Source organism: Thermobia domestica, chromosome 5, assembly GCF_964235325.1.
Source record: "Thermobia domestica chromosome 5, izTheDome1.hap1.1, whole genome shotgun sequence".
NCBI classification, from domain to species: domain Eukaryota; kingdom Metazoa; phylum Arthropoda; class Insecta; order Zygentoma; family Lepismatidae; genus Thermobia; species Thermobia domestica.
In genome coordinates this window covers 23,660,283-23,680,313 of record NC_137458.1, presented here as the reverse complement: position 1 = coordinate 23,680,313, position 20,031 = coordinate 23,660,283, and the positions used below count along the sequence as shown (strand labels likewise).

Here is a 20,031-nt window from a genome sequence, read left to right as displayed (position 1 = left end):
TATTATTGATATAGAAAGTATGTCCTTCCTAGATTACTTTTTCTTACGATCATTGATTGGGCCACGGTAGTTTAGTGATGAAGCGCCCACCTCTGCTACATGAGGTGTCTGGTTCAATCCAGGACATATGAAATTTGTGGTGGACAACATCGTGTCCGTGGGTCTTTTGGAGTTCTCCAATTTCCTCCCACATTCTGATTCCACTATTTTTTTCATAATCATTCACTGATAGGGGCCGCGGAGGCTCAATGGTAGAACGTTCACCTCTGGTGCTTGGGGTCCCTGGTTCGATCCCAGCTCGCGCCAAGTGGGCTTTGTGGTGGACAAACACTGTATGCATGGGTTTCCTGAGGGTTCTCCCGTTTCCTCCCACTTTCTTCATTCCACCATTTCATTTATTTCTCATCATCACCGTCTCCTTTAGTCCAGCAAGCATAATCGTGGGACGTAAAACTTAAAAGATTTCATTTCATTTTCACTTACCATCAGTCTCCTTTTGTCCAAAGGGTATAAATGTGGTACGTAAAACTAGATATTTCATTCAAACATCATTGATAACAGCACATACATAATAATAAGGAAGTGTTATCCGCTTAAACTATTAAAGAGCTCCTTCGTGGCTAAGCGGTTAGCGTACGCGCCTTTGGCGTGGGAGACCCAGGTTCGATTCCCGGTGGGAGCTCATGTGGTTCGGATTCCACGTTAATCAGTAGGTCCACGTCTCATATAGCCTCGCTGCTGAACGGGATGTTAAACTCAAAATCAACTCAACTCAATTAAACTATTAAAATAAGCTTACTTTAGTTTTGCTGAAGAAAATCTTTGCTTAGATTCACTGGTTCGAATCTCGGACGAACCGTACAAAATTTCATGTTGAATGTGTGCTTAAATTTTTTGCGTACAGATTTCTCTGTTCTATCATTTCGGTAATTTCACCGTCTCTTTCAGTTCAGGATTTAATTTTGTAGGAAAGATTTGTTGTTGTTGTTGTTGGTAAGTTCTAGTTTAGAAAAATTCCATCATAATTTTAAAGACTCACTAAGAGCATGTAAAGTCCTTGAAATATGCTATATACCATGTGTGTGACATTCTATCCACTTGACTAGATCAGTCAATAAACTTTCATGAATGCTTGAGTTATCTCCTTTTGATTACGTAACGTTGTGATATAATATCTTCTATCAGCTTTATATTACGCGACCGAATTACAGAGTACGTATGATTCACAGTTAAGTTCAACAGGTCTAAAATAGCGAGAATATTATAACGAGGCAACGTATTTATTTTGTTTCACAGATGTCTGAGGAAACAACGCAAGGAAAGACAGGATTTAATCCAACAGGTACGTTACAACTGCTAAAATGTGGTGTTCTGTGTTGAAATCAATGCTTATCCAACATCCTTGTCTTTTACAGCAGGGATTCAATAGATATAAACCAGTTCTGACTTGCAGTTAACGACAACTGGCCGTCAGTTTGGACAAGGCACGTCAACCTACGCTTTCTATTGACTACTTATTTTTCAATGAAATCTTTTCCTGTGCTTTTCCTTTGTATGTGCGCCTGCGCAGGCCAGTAGCCAACCCAAAATTGTATGGGGAGGGGGAGGGGCGATCCAACCATATTGTAGTTCATTTGCAAGTCTATCGTGAAAATTTTAGGGGAGCTGGCCCCCTAGACCCCTTGGATACGGGCCTGCGCCTGCGCCGACGGGAGTAATGGCGGCGGCAGCAAAAAGATTTTTTTTCTTAACACCAGCGCTAAATTTACTGTGAAGTATCACACATACAAAATTAATCTGCAATTAATTTAATTATTATTTAGGACAGCTAACACAAGGGTTTTCCAAGCACAGCAGTAGTCTGTGTGGTACAACCCATGTGGTCTGAGTGGAGAATACAGAATTCGAGAGAGAGAGAGAGAGAGAGGGAGAGGGAGGGAAAGTGACTGTTCTGGGAAGCGGAGTGGGTAGCATAGTGGTTAAGGCATCGGCACGGTATGCCGGAGGTCCCGGGTTCGAGTTCCAGTCCAGTCAGTCATGTTTTCGCTTTTTGTGTGTTATAGTACAAGTTATTTTTGTATTATATATTCATATGGTATAACCTAATTATACTTGATATTGAGCCGTATGAATAGATGATAGATCTATCGCAGTATAATTTTGCTCCTATATGACGCTTCCCTAAACGACAAGGAACAATACTGTAGTCTACATCTGGGTGAAATTTTAATATTTGTGAGTCATAAATAAATGTTAATTAGACTGCACAGATGAGTGTCTTATTTAACTACTGTGTTAAGGCCATAGCACTAGATTTCTAAGCAAAATGTAATGACTGGAAAGAAATTAAAATTAGCTTTTCTACCAAGAAATCATTATTTATCATTAATTGCTAATGCAGTTGTCAGTATTTATTTGCGTAGTTTTCCATTAGACCAAAAATTCGATATAATGTTTATTTCACTTTCTTGTTCAACTCCAAAGGCAGATACAAAACATCATGTAGAATCATCTTGCACATAACTGGACCTTTCCTACCTCACTATCTCGGCTTTAGGAAAATTGGACCACAGGGCCACGCTAAAGATTCCAGCTGCAAAAATTCCACTTTATCGTAAGAGTTGAGAAAAATTAGAAGCGTGATTAGCTGAGTGAATAACTTTTTAAGAAATGTATATCTTGAGTCATAACATACAATCTTATTATAAATTTATTTTACAGTTAAACGGAAAATATGTACAAATGATGGTTAGTATCCCCGCCTGTCACGCGGGAGACCGGGGTTCGATTCTCCGCCGGGGAGCCATGTGGTGTACTTTTCTTTTGGGGTGTAATATTTAACTCGGTTAGCCATAACGTCATTAGCAAATGTAAACAAATTATCTTGGCAAGAGCATTGGCTAACCAAAATGCCTGTAACTGCTAAATAAAATACATTTTAGTTAAATTATGGAAACATAAATTTAAATGATGTAAAAAGGGTTGCTAGTATATTTACAATGATTTATTGAAATATGATATGATAAATTAAATGAAGCTATAAAATTAATAACTAATTAATGGTGGTAATAAAAGTGAAAGTTAGTTAATTGAATATTTACGAAAGTGAAAATTAGATGGGAGACATTTTTTATTACATGGTAAAAAAATTTAACATTTTTTATTGAAAATTACAATTTAACATTTATCCATATTTATAGGATAAGTAGAAGGATAGTCACTTACAATACTATTCGGCAGAAGAGACGAGAAGATCCAACCTTTGATGGGCAGGAGAGATTCATCTCTATGTTCCGAACAATGGAAACTTTTTTAAAACAACTACCTTGCCTCTCCACTGTACCAACTGGACCCCAAAGCAAATTTACGGCAGTCTTTTATATTAATCGTGTAACTGTGGTTAAATTTTTCTTAACCTATTTCTGTTGTGACTCACTCACCTACAGAAATCACGTAGCATAAAACAATATTTAGAATTTTACTGTTAGGTAAAAACTTCTAGTCTCTTCTAACTCAATGAACATAGAGAAATAAATCAATCTTTGGTTTTTCAACCTGTATGAAAAATATTTAAAATATATAACTTTTTTTCGACTGTGATTTTTACCACAATATATTAATAGCCATATTACTGTTCACTGAAACATTTAGTGAATACATATTTATTTACTATTGAGTCAAGTATTGAGCCTTATTTCGTATTTGAGAACGTGATCAAAATAGAATGTTAAGGTTTTCATACTTGTATGGTACGCACTTTTATGCATAAATATATATTTGAAAAATTATAGACTTACCTTATGCGGGTTGGGCTTTCGTTAAATGCCAATTATTTCGATGTCGTACATTACACCTGACATCATCTTCCAGGGCCTACGCATGAGGCAATGTACTATATTTTTTCATAGTTGTGTAGTTAAAATAGGTTTAAAATGTTTAATAAAAATATAGTATTACTTGCCTAATTAATATTTGTAGCCATTCAAATGTTGGTTTCTCTTTTCAGATCATCAACACATTCGCTACAATCCATTAAAAGGAGAATGGGTTTTAGTATCGCCCCATCGTATGAAGCGACCTTGGAGTGGACAAGTAGAGCGTGTACCGGATGAACAACTACCAGAATTTGACCCAAACAATCCTCTTTGCCCAGGGGTCACAAGAGCGAATGGCGAGGTGCGTTTGCAGTGAAAACAGTATGTATGGGCTTGTGATAGAAAATAATAATATTTATTTATTTATTTATTTATGATGATAAAGACCACAGCCGAGGCCAAAATTGTCATATGTACAATAATATACGATAAAAGATTACGAGAGAAATACAAACAAAACAAAACAAATTAAAAATATATCAAATCATCTCGACAAAATATCAAAAAAGAAAATAAATAAAAATTTTACACATAAGTTTGATACAGACTAAATTATAAAATAAAGTTACAACATAACCTCGATTCAATAACTATTAAATCAAGCAAAACATATTATTAAGAAATTAAATATATTGAACATAATAAAAAATAAATTACAAAGAGATTATAAAATAATACACAGATATAAACAGTGTAGGTAAAGCAAAGACAATGAAAATTCAATAGACAATATACCAAACCATAGTGAATTTTGTATATTTATTAAATAAAACATTCCAAATATTGTTTTTTTGAATATTGTAAAATTCGAATCAAAAAAATCAATTTTAAGATTTTTTTATTTATTTATATTGTCAACAATAGTAAATAGTGGAGAACCAACCAATTGATTGTTACATAGTATAGAACGGTAAACCCTAGAATTATACAGGGGAACTTTGATATATAAATATTCAATTAAATTCACTCTAGCGTGTATTATATCATGAATAAATTTAATTTGCCTTAAATTTCGCCGAACTTCAAGAGCTATTAAATCCAGTTTAGCAAGAATCTCCCTATTAGTCATATCGTGTAATTTAAATTTATATTTTAACCAAGCCAAGAAAGAAATCTGGACTGACTCCAAAACTTGAGTGATACTAGTAAGATTACGATTCCAAATTAAACTAGCAAATTCCAAATGGGAACGAACAAATGCACAGTATAAGATTTTACATAATAATAATAATAATAATAATAATAATAATAATAATAATAATAATGGTAAAGTTATTAAATAATTCAGTTGATGTGCATAAACACTTGTTGGCTGCATGATTGTTTTCTTCAAAGGTAAAGAGGTATACAGTTTTTTTATTATTATTACTATTATTATTTTATTTTGGTAATTATCTTAAGCATTGCGCTCATGTTAAATACAGCATTACGTCATAGTTGCAGGGTAGTTATAATTAAACTTTTTTTTACTTAACCCACTCTAGACATAACCATATATAGTACAAGATGCACCTTAATTTTTAAGCATTTTAAATAATACCGTAACATTTTTACCGTTTTTATTGTTAGATGGAGGGGCGGGAGGGAGACAGTGTTAGCAAGTTGTGAATCCCCGCAACTGATGTTCGTCGCATCGGCACTGCTGCTGCCCGTTGAATCCAGTGTTGCCAGATAGAGACAGGTCTCCCGTGACATCGAATATTTGGCCATTCAAATCAAACACTATACATTTTTATATTAATTTCGAGTATAAGACACCTGAATTTTGAAGGCAATTTTTCGAAGAAAAAAGTGCGTCTTATAGTCCATAAAATAACGGTAGATGCACAAAATTCGGTAGGAAGAACGTTCACTGAGCTGTCTGAATGTTGCATGATAGCTTCTGCGAGGAATAGAGTTTATTGGGGAAGTATTCATTCACGTACGGACCTGAAGAGCAGCATATCCGAATTGGTACCGAGCCTGTTATAGCATGATTGTATACCGAAATAACTTCATGGACGGGAAGACTCATACCCTTTAAGAGAGGCGCGGTAGCTCTGTGGTAGAGCGTTCACCTCCGGTGCTTGGGGTCCTTGGTTCGATCGCATCTCGCGCCATGTGGACTTTGTGGTGGACAAACACCGTGTGTGGGGGTTTTCTCGGGGTTCTCCCGTTTCCTCCCACTTTCTTCATTCCACCATTTCATTCATTTCACATCATCACCGCCTCCTTTAACGTAACCTGCATAACCGTGGGAAATAAAACTCAAAGATTTCATTTTTTTCATACCCTTTTAATTTTGCTAACGATACCGCGTGTTAAGAGACAGTGAGGAAAAATTAAAACCAGGTCCAAATAGAATGTAGAGGTTGCTTAGTAACATATTCAACATGAAGACCAACAAAAGTATGAGATTACGTAAGAATCAAATACATAAAAAATTCAAAAGGAGAAAACATAATTTCAGTTATATTGAATATGGAAAACTTTTAGCATAATGTCAAATCAATATTATGAAATAGAAACATTAAGGTTAATAACTTGCCTATATATATATATATATATATATATATATATATATATATATATATATATATATATATATAGGGTGCGTCAAAAAATGTATATACACTTTGAACCGTCATAGAAAATTTATGTTCCGTTCTACAAGGTTCAATTGCTGGAAATGGAAAGCTTAAAGTCCAATCTGAAGCTTAAATGCACTTTCTCACGCAAATGTGATTACTGTTCAAAATGGCGGCCTCCAGCATCAATGCCTTTCTGAGCACGAGTCACCACTGATTCCGTACATCGTACCAACGTGTCCACTGGTATTTCTGCGCACACCATTTGAATCTCAATCCAAAGTGTGTCTAAGTTACGTGGCTTACGTTTGTACACCTCATCTTTGAACCTCAGCAACATTCTCAAACTTCCAGTACCACTTAATTACCTGCTTCCGCGCTTTAAAGTTCAAACGTACGTCCACCATCTTGCACTTACTTCCTTGCAAGTAACTGGGTTGAGTAGCTAGAGCGAAAATTCTGCTGCCACGTATTGATGAAAGATAACATTACTTTCTCCCAGAAATTCAACCTTGTAGCACGGAAAATACGGTTTTTATGACGGTTCAAAGTGTGAATATATTTTTCTGACGCACCCTGTATATAGTATAACAATGAAAAACAAAGTACAAATGTCAAGTTCTACTTTCTACTTTTCCATGTGGAAATGTTCGAAACATTTGATCAGATCGTCAACAATTAGAGTTTGTACGTAAATGGCTACAACTAGAGAACTAAATCTGCACCGATGCGACCTTCCAGTTCCTGCAGGTCCTACACTGAGTTTTATATTCCACATCCTTCACAAAGCCGCAAAGAAAAAAATCTAGTGGAGTGATGTCCAGAGACCTTGGCGGAAAGGCAATGAGTCGTCCTTAACCAATCCAGATACCTGGAAATATGTCGTCCAAAGCCCTCCTAACGATAGCGGCCCAGTGAGGAACACCGTCCTGCTGCAACAAGGTATCAGGTTGCAGGTGTACGATCTATGGAAATGCAAACTGTTCCAACATGTCCAGGTGATTGACGCCTCTGCAAAGAAATATCTTCCCACACGCTTTCATGAAGCAGACCACACCACACGTTTACTTTTGGACAATTTCACGGCTTACGTGGAGTTTCTCTGGGCCTCATATTGTGTCATTTTACTACCCCAAACACATGAAAACACGCTTTGTCCGAGAACATCATGTTTGCCAGTCTAGGTTCTCGTCGATGCAATTCTGAATCGCAATTGCAAATGCTTTGCGGTTTGCGGTCAGGTTGAAGTGCATGGACCAGCTGCAACTTGTTAGACTGCAGAGAAATGCCTGTTGCGCCCGTTCAACACTTCCGGTCTTCTTGAGCCTCGTGTACCACTGCCGGATGGTCGGACGTGGCGGGGTGTGCGTCTGTAACGCGTCCGGAAGTTCTGCTGGACCTAAGTGCCAGACCTGGTTTCTATCCATCGTTCCACACACTGTGCCATCTCCTGCCGGGTGGCTATTTTTGTCAATGCCTCACCTGCAAAAATGAAAACCAAAGAAATTAGATAAGAAAGATTTGTTGGAAATGTTGGTACAGAACAAAACTTTGAGCATGTGTGAACGTTATGCCCCAAATTGCACCTTTCTAACTATCCCCATTTTTTACTTATACGGTATCAAAATTGGAAGGATCATTTTGAAATACCCTATACTATTTAATAAATATTATTTATTCCCGTATTTTATTACTTATAATACTGAATATATTTACTGTTAACAGAAGCTATACAACACATGAAATTTGGCTCCAAACTTTCAATAATGAGTGAATATCTCAAAGGAATTTTCACCTAGCCATTTGTGCCCATTGCCAACAAATGAGGGCAATGGAAAGTAAGCGAGTGCTACAAAATTACTATTAATATGAAATATTTTCTGTTTATGTAAAAGTGAAGAGTCATTCTGTTGCAATTTAAAAATCGTGTGAAAGAAGTTCAATAGAAATTTAAGGTGACAATAATTAACTTATCTTCTGCAACTATTCATTGTTCCTTGCTCTTTGACTTCGACATGTACAATAAGCAAACAAGTGAAACTCACGCCACGAAAGCAACATATTATGATAAATGTGACCAGGTCCTTGCTGTGTAGCGTAAAAATATTTCTTTCAATAACTTCGTATTTAATTTAGGACATGAATAACAACCGCCAACAAATGAACGCAATGAGCTCTAATGGGTTAAGCCCAAATTACCGTAATACCCGTTCAATGCTGTCCTGCGAGGAGTCGAACCAGGGGCCACGTGCCAAAAGACATGCTCCATCTACTAGAACAGCGGAAAAGATTCATAAAAGGATATGTAGAATAGGATGTTGTGTAGATGTGAAGCGTAGAATTTAAAAGAAGTAGAGAAGAGAATGAAAGATTTCGAAATGTGATGCAATTGAACAATGTTGACAAATTATGTGGGGTGGATAAGTTACCAAATGAAAGTGTGATGAATATGATGGGATAAAATAAATAAAGATATATATATATATATATATATATATATATATATATATTGTGTAAGATCATCTCGAAAGAAAGGCTGGGATGATTGAATACATTATAGGATATGGAGGACTCGCACCATTCACTATGGAAAGAATGGTAAAAAAAAAAAAAAAAAAAAAAAAAAAAGCGCAAAGAAGGGCGGCGATTGAAATATAACAACTACAGAATATGAAGTAAAGGGAAGAAAAACGAGGACTCTAGCTAAGGATAGAAAGCTGCATCAAAGGAGTCAAAGAATTCCATACCCAAGGAAATAGTATACTGTAGTACATTCCATAACACAGAATAAGGGTGAAAATAAGAAATCACAAAATGGCGTAGAAAGCAAATTTGTTACTAGTAATGTGTGTAAACAGTGCTTTTAACCCTTTCGCTTACTGTTATCAGGTAGAGAGAGAGAGAGAGAAAGAAGAAGCAAAAAGTATTCAAGCTTAACTTGGACATCTACTGAACGTTATATACGATGTCATATTAACTTCTTGAGTCCAATACTCCATGAGCTTTCAATCTAGGAGCCAGTATAATACCTAGTCTTGCCATAAATACTATTCCAAAGTTTTAAGTACATTAACACAAAATGGTTAGAGATATTTTATTATCCTAATAACATGGATACATTAAAAGACAAAAATCACAAATAATTACTCAGAATGGCCACTATTAGTATGCATACAGTCCTTAAGTCTTTGTGGCCACACATCAATTGCATTACGCAACACATCAACTGGAAAATCTGCAACTAGTTTCCGAAGAGACCGCTTTAAACTTTCAAAATTGGGATGTTTCTTCTTGCAAGCCATCTCCTTAAGCTTGGACCACAACTTGAGGTTCAAAAGGTTTAGGTCCGGACTCGCAGAAGGCCATTCTGAAGTGGAAATAAAGTCCGGAACATTTGCCTCCAGCCACTGCTGGGTTGTCCGTGGGGTATTGCTGGGGCTGAGTTCTGCTGGAGATTCCAGTACTGTCCAGGGAAGAGGGTGTTGGTGAGATTCTTGACTAGTCTCTCAAGCACTGTCTCCTGGTACACTTCGGCTGACGTTTTAATCCCCTTTTCACAGACATGGAGCTCCGTTGTGCCCTCGTAGCTCACACTACACCACACCACGAGTGAGGCAGGATGCTGGTCCCTCTGAATCCTTGGATCCTTTTTTCCAGCTTCTCTAGAGGATGTGGCATATATTCTGTCATTTTGGGCATTGGAAGTCTCCTCAACATTGAAAATCTTGTCATGAGTGAAAAGAATTCGACGGTGCCCATTTGCTGCGTAACGCTTAAGCAAGCGCTTTCCGTTGTTTGTAAGCATAGAGTCCCAGGTCATTGCTTAACATGCGAGACATAGACATTTTCAATATCTTTAGCTCACGAGTCATAACTGACTGTTTCCTAACTGGAGTTTGTCGGACATGCGCGGGCACTGCTTTCACAAATTCCGATGTTCGTACTGTGCGAGGTCTTCCTGGCCGCGGGCGATCTTTCACAAGTTCCAGTCTCAACAAAGTGCTGATTAGCGCGGTAAACTTTTTTTTTTTTTTTTTTTGTACTAATTTGCAGTTTTTGGAGGGTTTTGAAATCTCCCGTGGTGATTTGCCTACCTTGTGCAACGCTATCACGGCCACACGATTTTCATACTCGCCTCATTCCATCTTGAACACTTACAACTGACACCTTTACGCTTCTTCAGCTCATCCAGCAATACCTTCACACTTCACAAACTGCTCTTGACGTCGCTCGTTTGTACAGGCAGAAGTACAGCCACCCTCAAAAGTTACGACAGTATTTATGGTAAGACTGGGTACTAATAACACTACTTACCGCTCGTTTCTTTAATATTTCAGGGTGTCTATCGGTCACGAAATCAGAAAACGGTCTATCGGTCACGAAATTTAGCTTTTGGGTCACGATTTTTTTTAACTGTGCAAATGTAAGTACAGATTGGAAAATTTTGTTCTGTAAACCGCCAAAATTCACCACCAAAATGTTTATGATCGGCTTTAGACGCTACTAAATCGCAAGCAAAGTACTTTTCTATCGCATGGATGAAAATTCGGCCTAATTCGCACTCAAATTCGCTGTTGAAAATGTTAGGAAATTTTATGATTGGGTAAAGCGAAGGTCACGAAAAAGTCACGAAATTTCATTGTGGAATTTTTGTAGACACCCTGTATTTTGATCTTTTTTCTGTCTGATAAAGTGTCAGCAAGAGAACTAACAACATAGCTATCTTTTTAAGGAGTTAGGTTTATCAAATATTCTTTATTGTATATACTTCCTGTCTGTCCGTGAGTCCGTCCGTCCAATAGACGAAACTCTTAAGAACTAGTTGATGAGTCAGCATCAATTTTGGCCAAGATAAAGGATCAAAAGTTAAGAACCGAGTACGTTAATGGAGGTGATTTTCAAACCGGAAGTAGTAGTAGTAGTAGTAGTAGTAGTAGTAGTAGTAGTAGTAGTAGTAGTAGTAGTAGTTATAGAATTTGATGGTTATAGAATAAAAACGGTAATAGTGAAAAACGGTTTCAGGCAATTGATTAAGCGTCCCAGCAATAATTTCATCTTCACCCTTAAGTCCGTACTAAAAACCGGAAGTAATATAAATCCTCTACAACTTCCGGTTTCAGTATTGATCTACATAGAGGAGAAACGATAAGAAATTACGAGAAAAGTTTTTTATGCAATCGCTTTTGTGTTTTAAGACTAGGTACAATCTTCTCGATTAGCCGTCTTCAAATTGAAAGCGGCAGCGACCGGAAGTCAACCACCCGGTTTTAATCTTGAAATGAAATGAAAACTTTAAGTTTTACGTCCCACAGTTATCCCGTGTAGGCTAAGGAGACTGTGATGATGAGAAGTAAAGAAAGTGGAAGGAAACGGGAGAACTTCAAGAAAACCCACGGACACGGTGTTGGTCTACCACAAAGTTCACTCGGCTTGAGCGGAGATCGAACCGGGGATCTCACGCACCAGAGGTGAACGCTCTACCACTGAGCCACCGCGATCCCCACCGGTTTTAATGTTGATCGCTATAGAGCAAAAATGATGATTAGCCGGAAGCTGTTTTCTGCAATCAATTAAACATCCCAAGAATATATTCCATCTCCACTTTAATCTTTCTGCCAAAACTGGAAAGGTAGAAATCTGCTACCATTTCCGGTTTCAACATTAATTGTGTAAATATTATACCATACAAACCAAACTCCTTCAGGTGGTGTACACGTGACGCTGCTACTTTAACATATGTTAAATATTTCGTATTTTACGTAATAATGTTAAAAATTAAATAAAAAGTATTTTACTTGTAGCGTTTTATTATCCCCCTATATTTCACTCGTACATTTGCTGCTGTGAGCTTCATCGGAGAAACAAAACTTCCTGACATAAAGTATTGAATCTCCTTGTACGTTACGTCCTTGTTTTATTCTTCTGTATGCTAGTAAGTACGAATAGTTTTTTTTTAGTCCTAAATTTTGTGTAGAATAAGTATTTGTTGAACACCGAACACTGAAAAAATAAGAAATACACGATGTGGTCATTTATTACGGTTTACGCGTGCTATTTTGTTATAGTGTTTCTCTTAACAAAATCTTATATTACATAAATTTATGAAATTAAAAACGAAATACTTCGGTTTTATGTCCCACAATGTCCTTTAGGCTAAGGGAAACGATGATTAAGGCAAGTGAATAATAATGGAAGAATTGGTGGAATGATAATGTGGAAGATAACGGTAGTACCCCGAGAAAACTCACGGACACGATGTTGTCCTCCACAAACTTACTTGGCCGGGGATCGAATCACACACCAGAGATAAGTGTTGTACCTCTGAGCCACCCTCTTTACATAAATTTAGAATAGAAAGAAGTATTCGTACTTACCAGTATACACAAGAATAAAACAACTGTGTAATATAGGAAGAGGCTCATGATGTGATGTCAGAAATTTCTGTTCCGCTTATGAAGCTTACAGCAGCAAATGTATGTGAAATATAGAGTGCAGATAACACAACCACGCAATAAACAGGTAAAATATTTATATTTATTCACAAGTTTTATTTTTATTATTTATTTATTTATTTATTTATTTATTTTTATGTATTTTGTGATAGTCTTTTAAGTAGTTACTGGTAAGAAGCGTATTAATTACTTTGAAATTTCTTGTAGGTAAATCCACAGTATGATTCAACTTTTGTCTTCAGAAATGACTTCCCGGCGCTACTAGAAGATGTACCGAACCCGCCACAGGGAGATGACCCACTCTTCCAGATCGGAGGTGCTCAGGGAACATGCAGGGTCATGTGTTTCCATCCAAAATCCAACATCACGCTTCCATTAATGTCTCTGCAAGAGATACGAGCTGTGATAGACCGGTAAGGTATACTCACTCAATTGAATAGCTCATTTTTAGAATATATTGGGCTTTTTTTTGGTATTCTTAGTGGCTTGCCGGAAACTTAAAAATATATATTTTTAATATTAACATTGCGGAGAACTTACTTTTAATTATTGTTCAAACATTGATATAGAAAATACATATCGCTGAATTTCTTTCGGGGTCTCTTCTTACATTTAATTTTTGTTGCCCTGGGTAAGTTTTCGTCCTACTTCTACAAGTGTAATTATTTACAGATCAATTTCACATTTTCCTTTTAGAAAAGTAATTAAATATAAAAAAATGAAGTCGTGATGAAAAGCTTAATACAAGTTCGAAAATTACTGTAGCAGTCGGAATTTCAAAAAATTATACCGGTGTTAGATTCTAATTAAATTTTCATAAGACACCCCAAGTTTATTTCTTATGTATATTCATCTTTTCCGAGCCCTGTGTGTCATACATGACACCTAGGGTACATTTAAAGTATTTTGAAAACTGTACATTTCTTTGTGCCATTTATAAATATAAATGTTCCTGTCTTCAGCAGTAGATATTATTAATAGCAGCCCAAGTACAACGTATAAAGGAGATTCAAAGGGCATGCTTTAGCTGTAAAAACGCAAATGATTCTTAGCTCTTTCCACTGGTCTAGTAGCTAGGGTGCGCGTCTTTTGTACACAAGGTCTCACGTTCGATTCCCGATGGGAGAACATTGAAATTTGAACTCATTACAGTGGTTCGAATTTCACCCAAACTGTAGGTTCACGTTTCCTATAGCTTTGCTGCTGAAAAGTGACGCTAAAGCTAGAGAAATGATAACAGGTGCAAGTGATTTTAGGTGTACGACTATGTTTTATATATATATAACATAGTCGTAAGGTAAAAACAATAATCTTTCCTCATTAATATATCTTGTTTAGAACCTAAAATTTCCTGTACCTCCTTTCTTATAATTCTAATGAAATGACAGATCAAGGTAACTAAAATATAAGTTACCTAACATTAACGTTGTAGCATGGGGCTGTTTTAAAGGAAATTTTAGACTTTCAGACACTATTAATATGAGCAACACAGTTCGTACGTCATTCCTTTCAGAATGAAACAAATTTTCAAATGGTACCAGGCACATGTGTTCTTGATGCACGTAGAAAGAAAAATTGGGAATAGTTCAAGAAATTTCCCCTCCAAGAAAAATCCTTTTTAAGAAATTTTGCGTCTTGTGAAGCGACTTCAGCTAAAACTGCACAAACAAAATGTAACTTGAAAATACTATGGGGTGTAGTAACGTGTGCGTCAAATTTCATTGGGATATCTTCATTAGGTATGAGAGAAAAAGTATTTCCTTATCCTGTTTGACAATACAAAATTTCATAGGAAATACGACAAAAGCTACATCAAACATAGACTTTCAGTTACGTAGCTGCTGCATCACATACTTTCTGTCACCGAAAAGCAACTTCCGCGTAAAGCAGTTAAAAGGGATAGTTAAGTTTATAGTGTTTAAATATGTGTTCTTTGCGTACCTTGACGTATTTTCGTTAGGACATTGCTTGAAAACAAATGACATTCTAGAGAACGTGATAGAAAGTACTGTAGAAGGAAAACTGGGGAGGTAAAGAAATACTATAATTGATGGACTGTGTTCAAACAGGTAACTGTTACGTCAAAACGAGAAGTTTATCTGAAGACCGAACCGAAGTTCATGGAAGCTTCTCATTCTTTGCAGGTGGATTGAAGAAACCACTGAGCTGGGTAAGAAATTTACGTGGGTTCAAATTTTCGAGAATCGAGGGGCCATCATGGGCTGTTCGAATCCTCATCCTCACTGCCAGATATGGGCATCATCGTTCTTGCCTAATGAGCCTAGGATAAAGGATATTCATCAAAGAGAGTATTTCCAAAAATATGGAAAGCCACTCTTAATGGATTATGTGGAGAAAGAAATTCAAAAAAATGTAAGTATAAGGACACAAAGTTTTCACTGTTGATGACGCAGCGTCGTGCGGTAATTTAGGAGCTGCTTGAGTTAAAATGTAGCAAAATCTTGTCTAGCAAATCAGAGTCACTGACGGCCTAACCCATTATGGGCTGTAACCAGTAACGTAGCGTAAAGTTTTGAAATGGGTAGACTGAAATTAGATTCGTAGCTAGAGGGTGACTAGGAGGGGCCCAATCCCCTGAAACTTGCACTTTTTGTTGTATGTATATATGATTGTAAAGTGAATTTAAGTACCCCCCCCCAAAAAAAAAACTATCCCGCCCTTATTTAAACGATCACGTCTTAGTATTCTGACTACGCTGTAATACTTGATAGAAAAATGCTAATTCATGCAATATATTTTTCATACAATGCAAGAAAAAGTATAAGAGTGGTTCTGCTTCATATTTCCCTTACACATACGGTTTCCTTACATATGCAATACTCGCATATCACACATACACTGTATTACTGTTTCAAAGAAACAAATAAAAACCGATAGCTATAGGACGATCTTAAGTGTAACTTCCCCAAATCATAGACAAACTTAAGCACTTCACCCACAACAACACATATCAGCATACTAATGGAAAACAGTGGAGCAGTAGCTCACAGTCAATTGATGATTTTTACAAAAAAAAAAAAAAAGCTATTTTAATTGAAAGTATGAAAAAAAAGAAAGAAAGAAACTATACCTTATCTGAGGTTTCCTTCAGTATCGATCTTCGAAAAACTTGCAGATAGCAACGCAACGCAAAAAATACAACAAGCAATTATAACTGCTATGCCAATTAGCGAAAACTAAAATGTAAATTTTACTCTGTGATAACTCAAACCAGTACGCAATAACGTCCCTGATGTATTAATACTATTCATAATAACATAACATTTTTATTCTCTCTGTCTCTTTTTTTTCTTGGTCAAAACTCGTTACTGAATGTGAGCTTCTAAATTTTTCATAGTCTCTGTTCTATTCTTTCTTCCAAGACCGCATCCTGTCGCTTTTGTTTCGCCAAACACCCGAAAGGCTAGCCTTTCGTCAACATTCGTCCACGTTCGTTGCATCATGTTGAATTTGTGTAGAGCTCAAGAAGTTTTCGTCTGCTGAGGGTGGCGGGAAAGTGATTGTCACCGCCCCCATTCTTCTAATTCCATGAGAGAAGCGGAAGGCTAGTCGCCGATAGCCTTCAATGCATTTTTGCAGAAGCTTCGCTTCAACTCGCTTGATGTTTAAACAGTGTATTATAAAATAAATCAATTTTAATAAAATTAATTATATCAATATCCAAAAGCAACATTTGAGACTGATGTATAAATAAATGGATAGGCTAAGCCTTATAGCCTTAATGGACACTACGTCCCTGGCTGTAACAATAGGGAGTTGCGTTTCTGGTTTAAACACTATCGTAATTTATTTGAGGAACTAAAATAGATATCTTATTTGTCATTTTAAAATATTTAATATTAATTTGCAGTTGATTCTGAGCCAAATCTAGTAGCAGTGGCTTACTGTCAGAATTTTAATTAACTTTTGTTGGAATCTGTTTGTAGTTTGGGCAAAGGAATTCGAAGAAAGAATGGAAAACTAATTACTGACCAGAAAATAGTGAAAACTTTTTACGCAGTACTAAAAAGTACCTTCTGTGTTTCTAAGTTTTGACATTAGGTAATAATAACACACTTCATCCTTTAGGCTAAATGAAAACGTGAAAAATGAATGCTGGATACTAACGAGACAAAGCACAACACTCACACCGGGAACCAGATTCGAAATTGTAACAAATAGGTCTTACGATCACCAACGTAATGCTTTAGCCACTAGAACATGCCAGTCGCCAGTAAAAGGTATACCATAAGAACTTTCGCTAATTACTTCATTAGGTGGGGAGGAGTTTGCAAACTGCAATAATTGTATTAGGAATTATGTGCTCTACCTTGAGATCTGGGTAGTGTGTTTAAGAATTCTTTCAAGGACACTGAGGTCACGGATAAATGAAATATTGATACAGGGGTCATGCAGAAAGTAAGTTCCGTTAATCAGTTGCTGTTAGACAGACATCTTTTCCTTGCCAATGGGACCAACTACTTGGATGCGCATGCGCACTCTTGCGATTGCAGCACAGCTGCAACATGAGTTGCAAATGGAACTTCCTTTTTGGACATGCTTTGTATGTAGTGGAATTACATCTTTCGGTTTCAGTATTGACCTACATAGAGCAAAAACGATAAGAAGGATCTTTTCCTTTTAATTAACAGGTTCCATCTTCTCTCTTAACTCTCCATTCCAGGTGGCAGAAATCGAACACTTCCGGTTTAACATTGATCACTATAGAGTAACGACGGTAATAGATAGCGAGAAGCTATTTTCTGCAGTCAATTAAGCGTCCCAAGAATGTATTGCATCTCCACTCTAATCTCTCTACCAAAACCGGAAGTGGTAGAAATTACTAGAACTTCCGGTTTCAATATTGAGAAACTATCATGCCATACACACCAAATTCCTTGACGTAGTGTACACGCGACACCGCTACTTGTTAATTATTGAATGCCTAAGAAAGTATTGTTGTCTTACAGTGACTTTAAAAAGAAGTTCTGCTAAAAAAAATTGAAACAATAAAATCTAGTATGTAATATCGTTGAATTTTTACAACATATTTTTAAAAAGTCCACTGTAAACTGAATCGTCATGATCTGATTGCTGTTGTTTTGTTTCAGGAGAGAATAGTGGTCCAAAACGATGACTGGTTGGTGGTAGTTCCTTACTGGGCGGTGTGGCCATTTGAGACGATGGTATTGCCCAAAAAACATATCCAGAGGTTTACTGACCTCAATAAAAGGCAGAAAAATAATCTGGCCGATATAATCAAAAGGCTAACCACAAGATACGACAATTTATTTCATACATCTTTCCCCTACTCCATGGGTTGGCATGGTAAGTATTTTTACTTAAATTATTCTTTATTTAGTGTGTATGATAGGTTATTCGCAAACTTTTGAATCAAGTTTCTAATAGATGGTGACATACAGTACACATGTAACAGCTCGAGTTGTAGCAGAATGTGACGGGAATATTGAACTTTGTCCACTCGACATTCATCATCCACTGTTTTGACTATAAAATATATGCAGAAGTAGAATACACAGTATTTTTACCAGTGCGAAACAAGAAACTAAGCAGCAACAGTGGAATAAAGGACAAAAAATTCTTGGTCTGCTCCGTAAACAGCCACACATCTTCCACTTATGGGGACGGTGGTCATACTATCAGACTATATGGACTGTAGTGGATAGTGCATTTGCACATAGTTGAGTCGGAGATACGGGTACGATTCTCGACAGTTCTTTATTTTTTCACTCTGAATTATCATTCAAGTTATTATCGAGGCTATTCCAGGCTTTAGTATTAAAAACAGAAGCAAAGTAGTTTGTTGAGTAGAGATGCGAAAAACTCATTTTAGGGGAAAACAATGATTTTACTTTTTGTGACTTTCGTCTAGTGCCAACTTTCCTGTAATATATTTTAGAATTTTAAAAATTGTCTTTACAACATTTACTGCTTGTGAGTTCTGTTTTCAGGCTCTTTGGATCGGTTCTCAGACTGGCATTTCTTTGGTTTGCCAGCAAGTGTAACTTATGCAACCCAATGTATCTCTAGTATCAGTTTGGTTACCTAACCACTGTATCAAGTGCCTGAAATTTATACATCTTGTCATATATATTTTTGCTGGTTACCTAAATTCAAACTGCCAATTAAGAAAAAAAAAAATATCATAAAGCGAAAAACAGATACAGAACCGATTTAAGTTTTGGGGTGAAATTTCGCTTACATTTCGTTATCCGTTGTAGCATAAGTGTTCTATAAGAACACAACGTAAGTTCATTTTACAAAATTAAACCTATTACTGATAGTTTTGAAAATGGTGTTAGTTTAACAGTGATGAACAGATCTATTTCTTTCTTAATTATTATATCGTATCAATATGTTTGGAATAGGGAACTTGGGTATTGTTTTTAAGCTTCCCCTGGAAATTTAACGACCTCAATAAATGCTGTGTATACAGATAGATATACTTGTTTAGCTTAAATCTTCTACATAAAATGTGTCTGTAGCTCCTAAAACGTTAAGTGAAATGTTTTTGTTTACGCATAAATTGTAAATGGTAATGTTCCACAAAATCTAACTACTACATTTTCAGAACAGTTATTGAGAACACTATTGAACTTTTTACTGAAAACAATAATAATTACCGTTGAACATTACTCTTAAGTGCTCTACAAATGATTAGTTAAAATTATTAAACCCACTGCGTCTATTGAAGTACCTTTTTTCTTTCTTGTCGAGTGACCGATTTTCTTTGAGTCATGAGTCATGGCCTGGCGGGGCTCATGTGATTCGTATCCCACGGTAAGCTGTAGGTCCACGTCTTATATAGCCTCGCTGCTAAACGACGCTTTTTTTTTTCAAGGATACAGTCATTAAATGTCTTTTCATGTTATAATGGGAAAAGAAAGGTAGAAGGTACTGTTATTTGTTCATTAAAATCGAAATGTTAAAAAAAAACGACTTTTACAGAAAGATCCGGTTTTTTTTTCTTCTTCTTTCTTCAAAAATGATGTTTTCTCCCAATCCATTGTGTCTCGTTATGGCCGTGCGATAACACACGAGGTTCGACAAGGTACTTACATTCTGTACCCAAGAGAGATGTCAGTAGAAATCTCTGGCATTCGAGATCAGAAATTC

At 36.4% G+C, this 20,031-nt stretch overlaps 1 protein-coding gene across 6 annotated transcripts in view; it reads left to right on the top strand.

Moving 5' to 3' along the window:
• The window catches only part of Galt (Galactose-1-phosphate uridylyltransferase), a 51,728-nt gene that overhangs the window by 12,673 nt on the left and 19,024 nt on the right, over positions 1–20,031 (top strand). For 3 of the 6 annotated variants that reach the window (XM_081758326.1, XM_081758327.1, XM_081758328.1), the window contains exons 2-6: positions 1,297–1,342; positions 4,007–4,176; positions 13,102–13,307; positions 15,039–15,267; positions 18,006–18,222. In XM_081758326.1, the coding sequence (XP_081614452.1) occupies positions 1,297–1,342; positions 4,007–4,176; positions 13,102–13,307; positions 15,039–15,267; positions 18,006–18,222 (868 nt within the window). The remainder of the gene's footprint in view (positions 1–1,296; positions 1,343–4,006; positions 4,177–13,101; positions 13,308–15,038; positions 15,268–18,005; positions 18,223–20,031) is intronic. The other 3 variants (XM_081758329.1, XM_081758331.1, XM_081758330.1) reach the window with 1 other exon arrangement.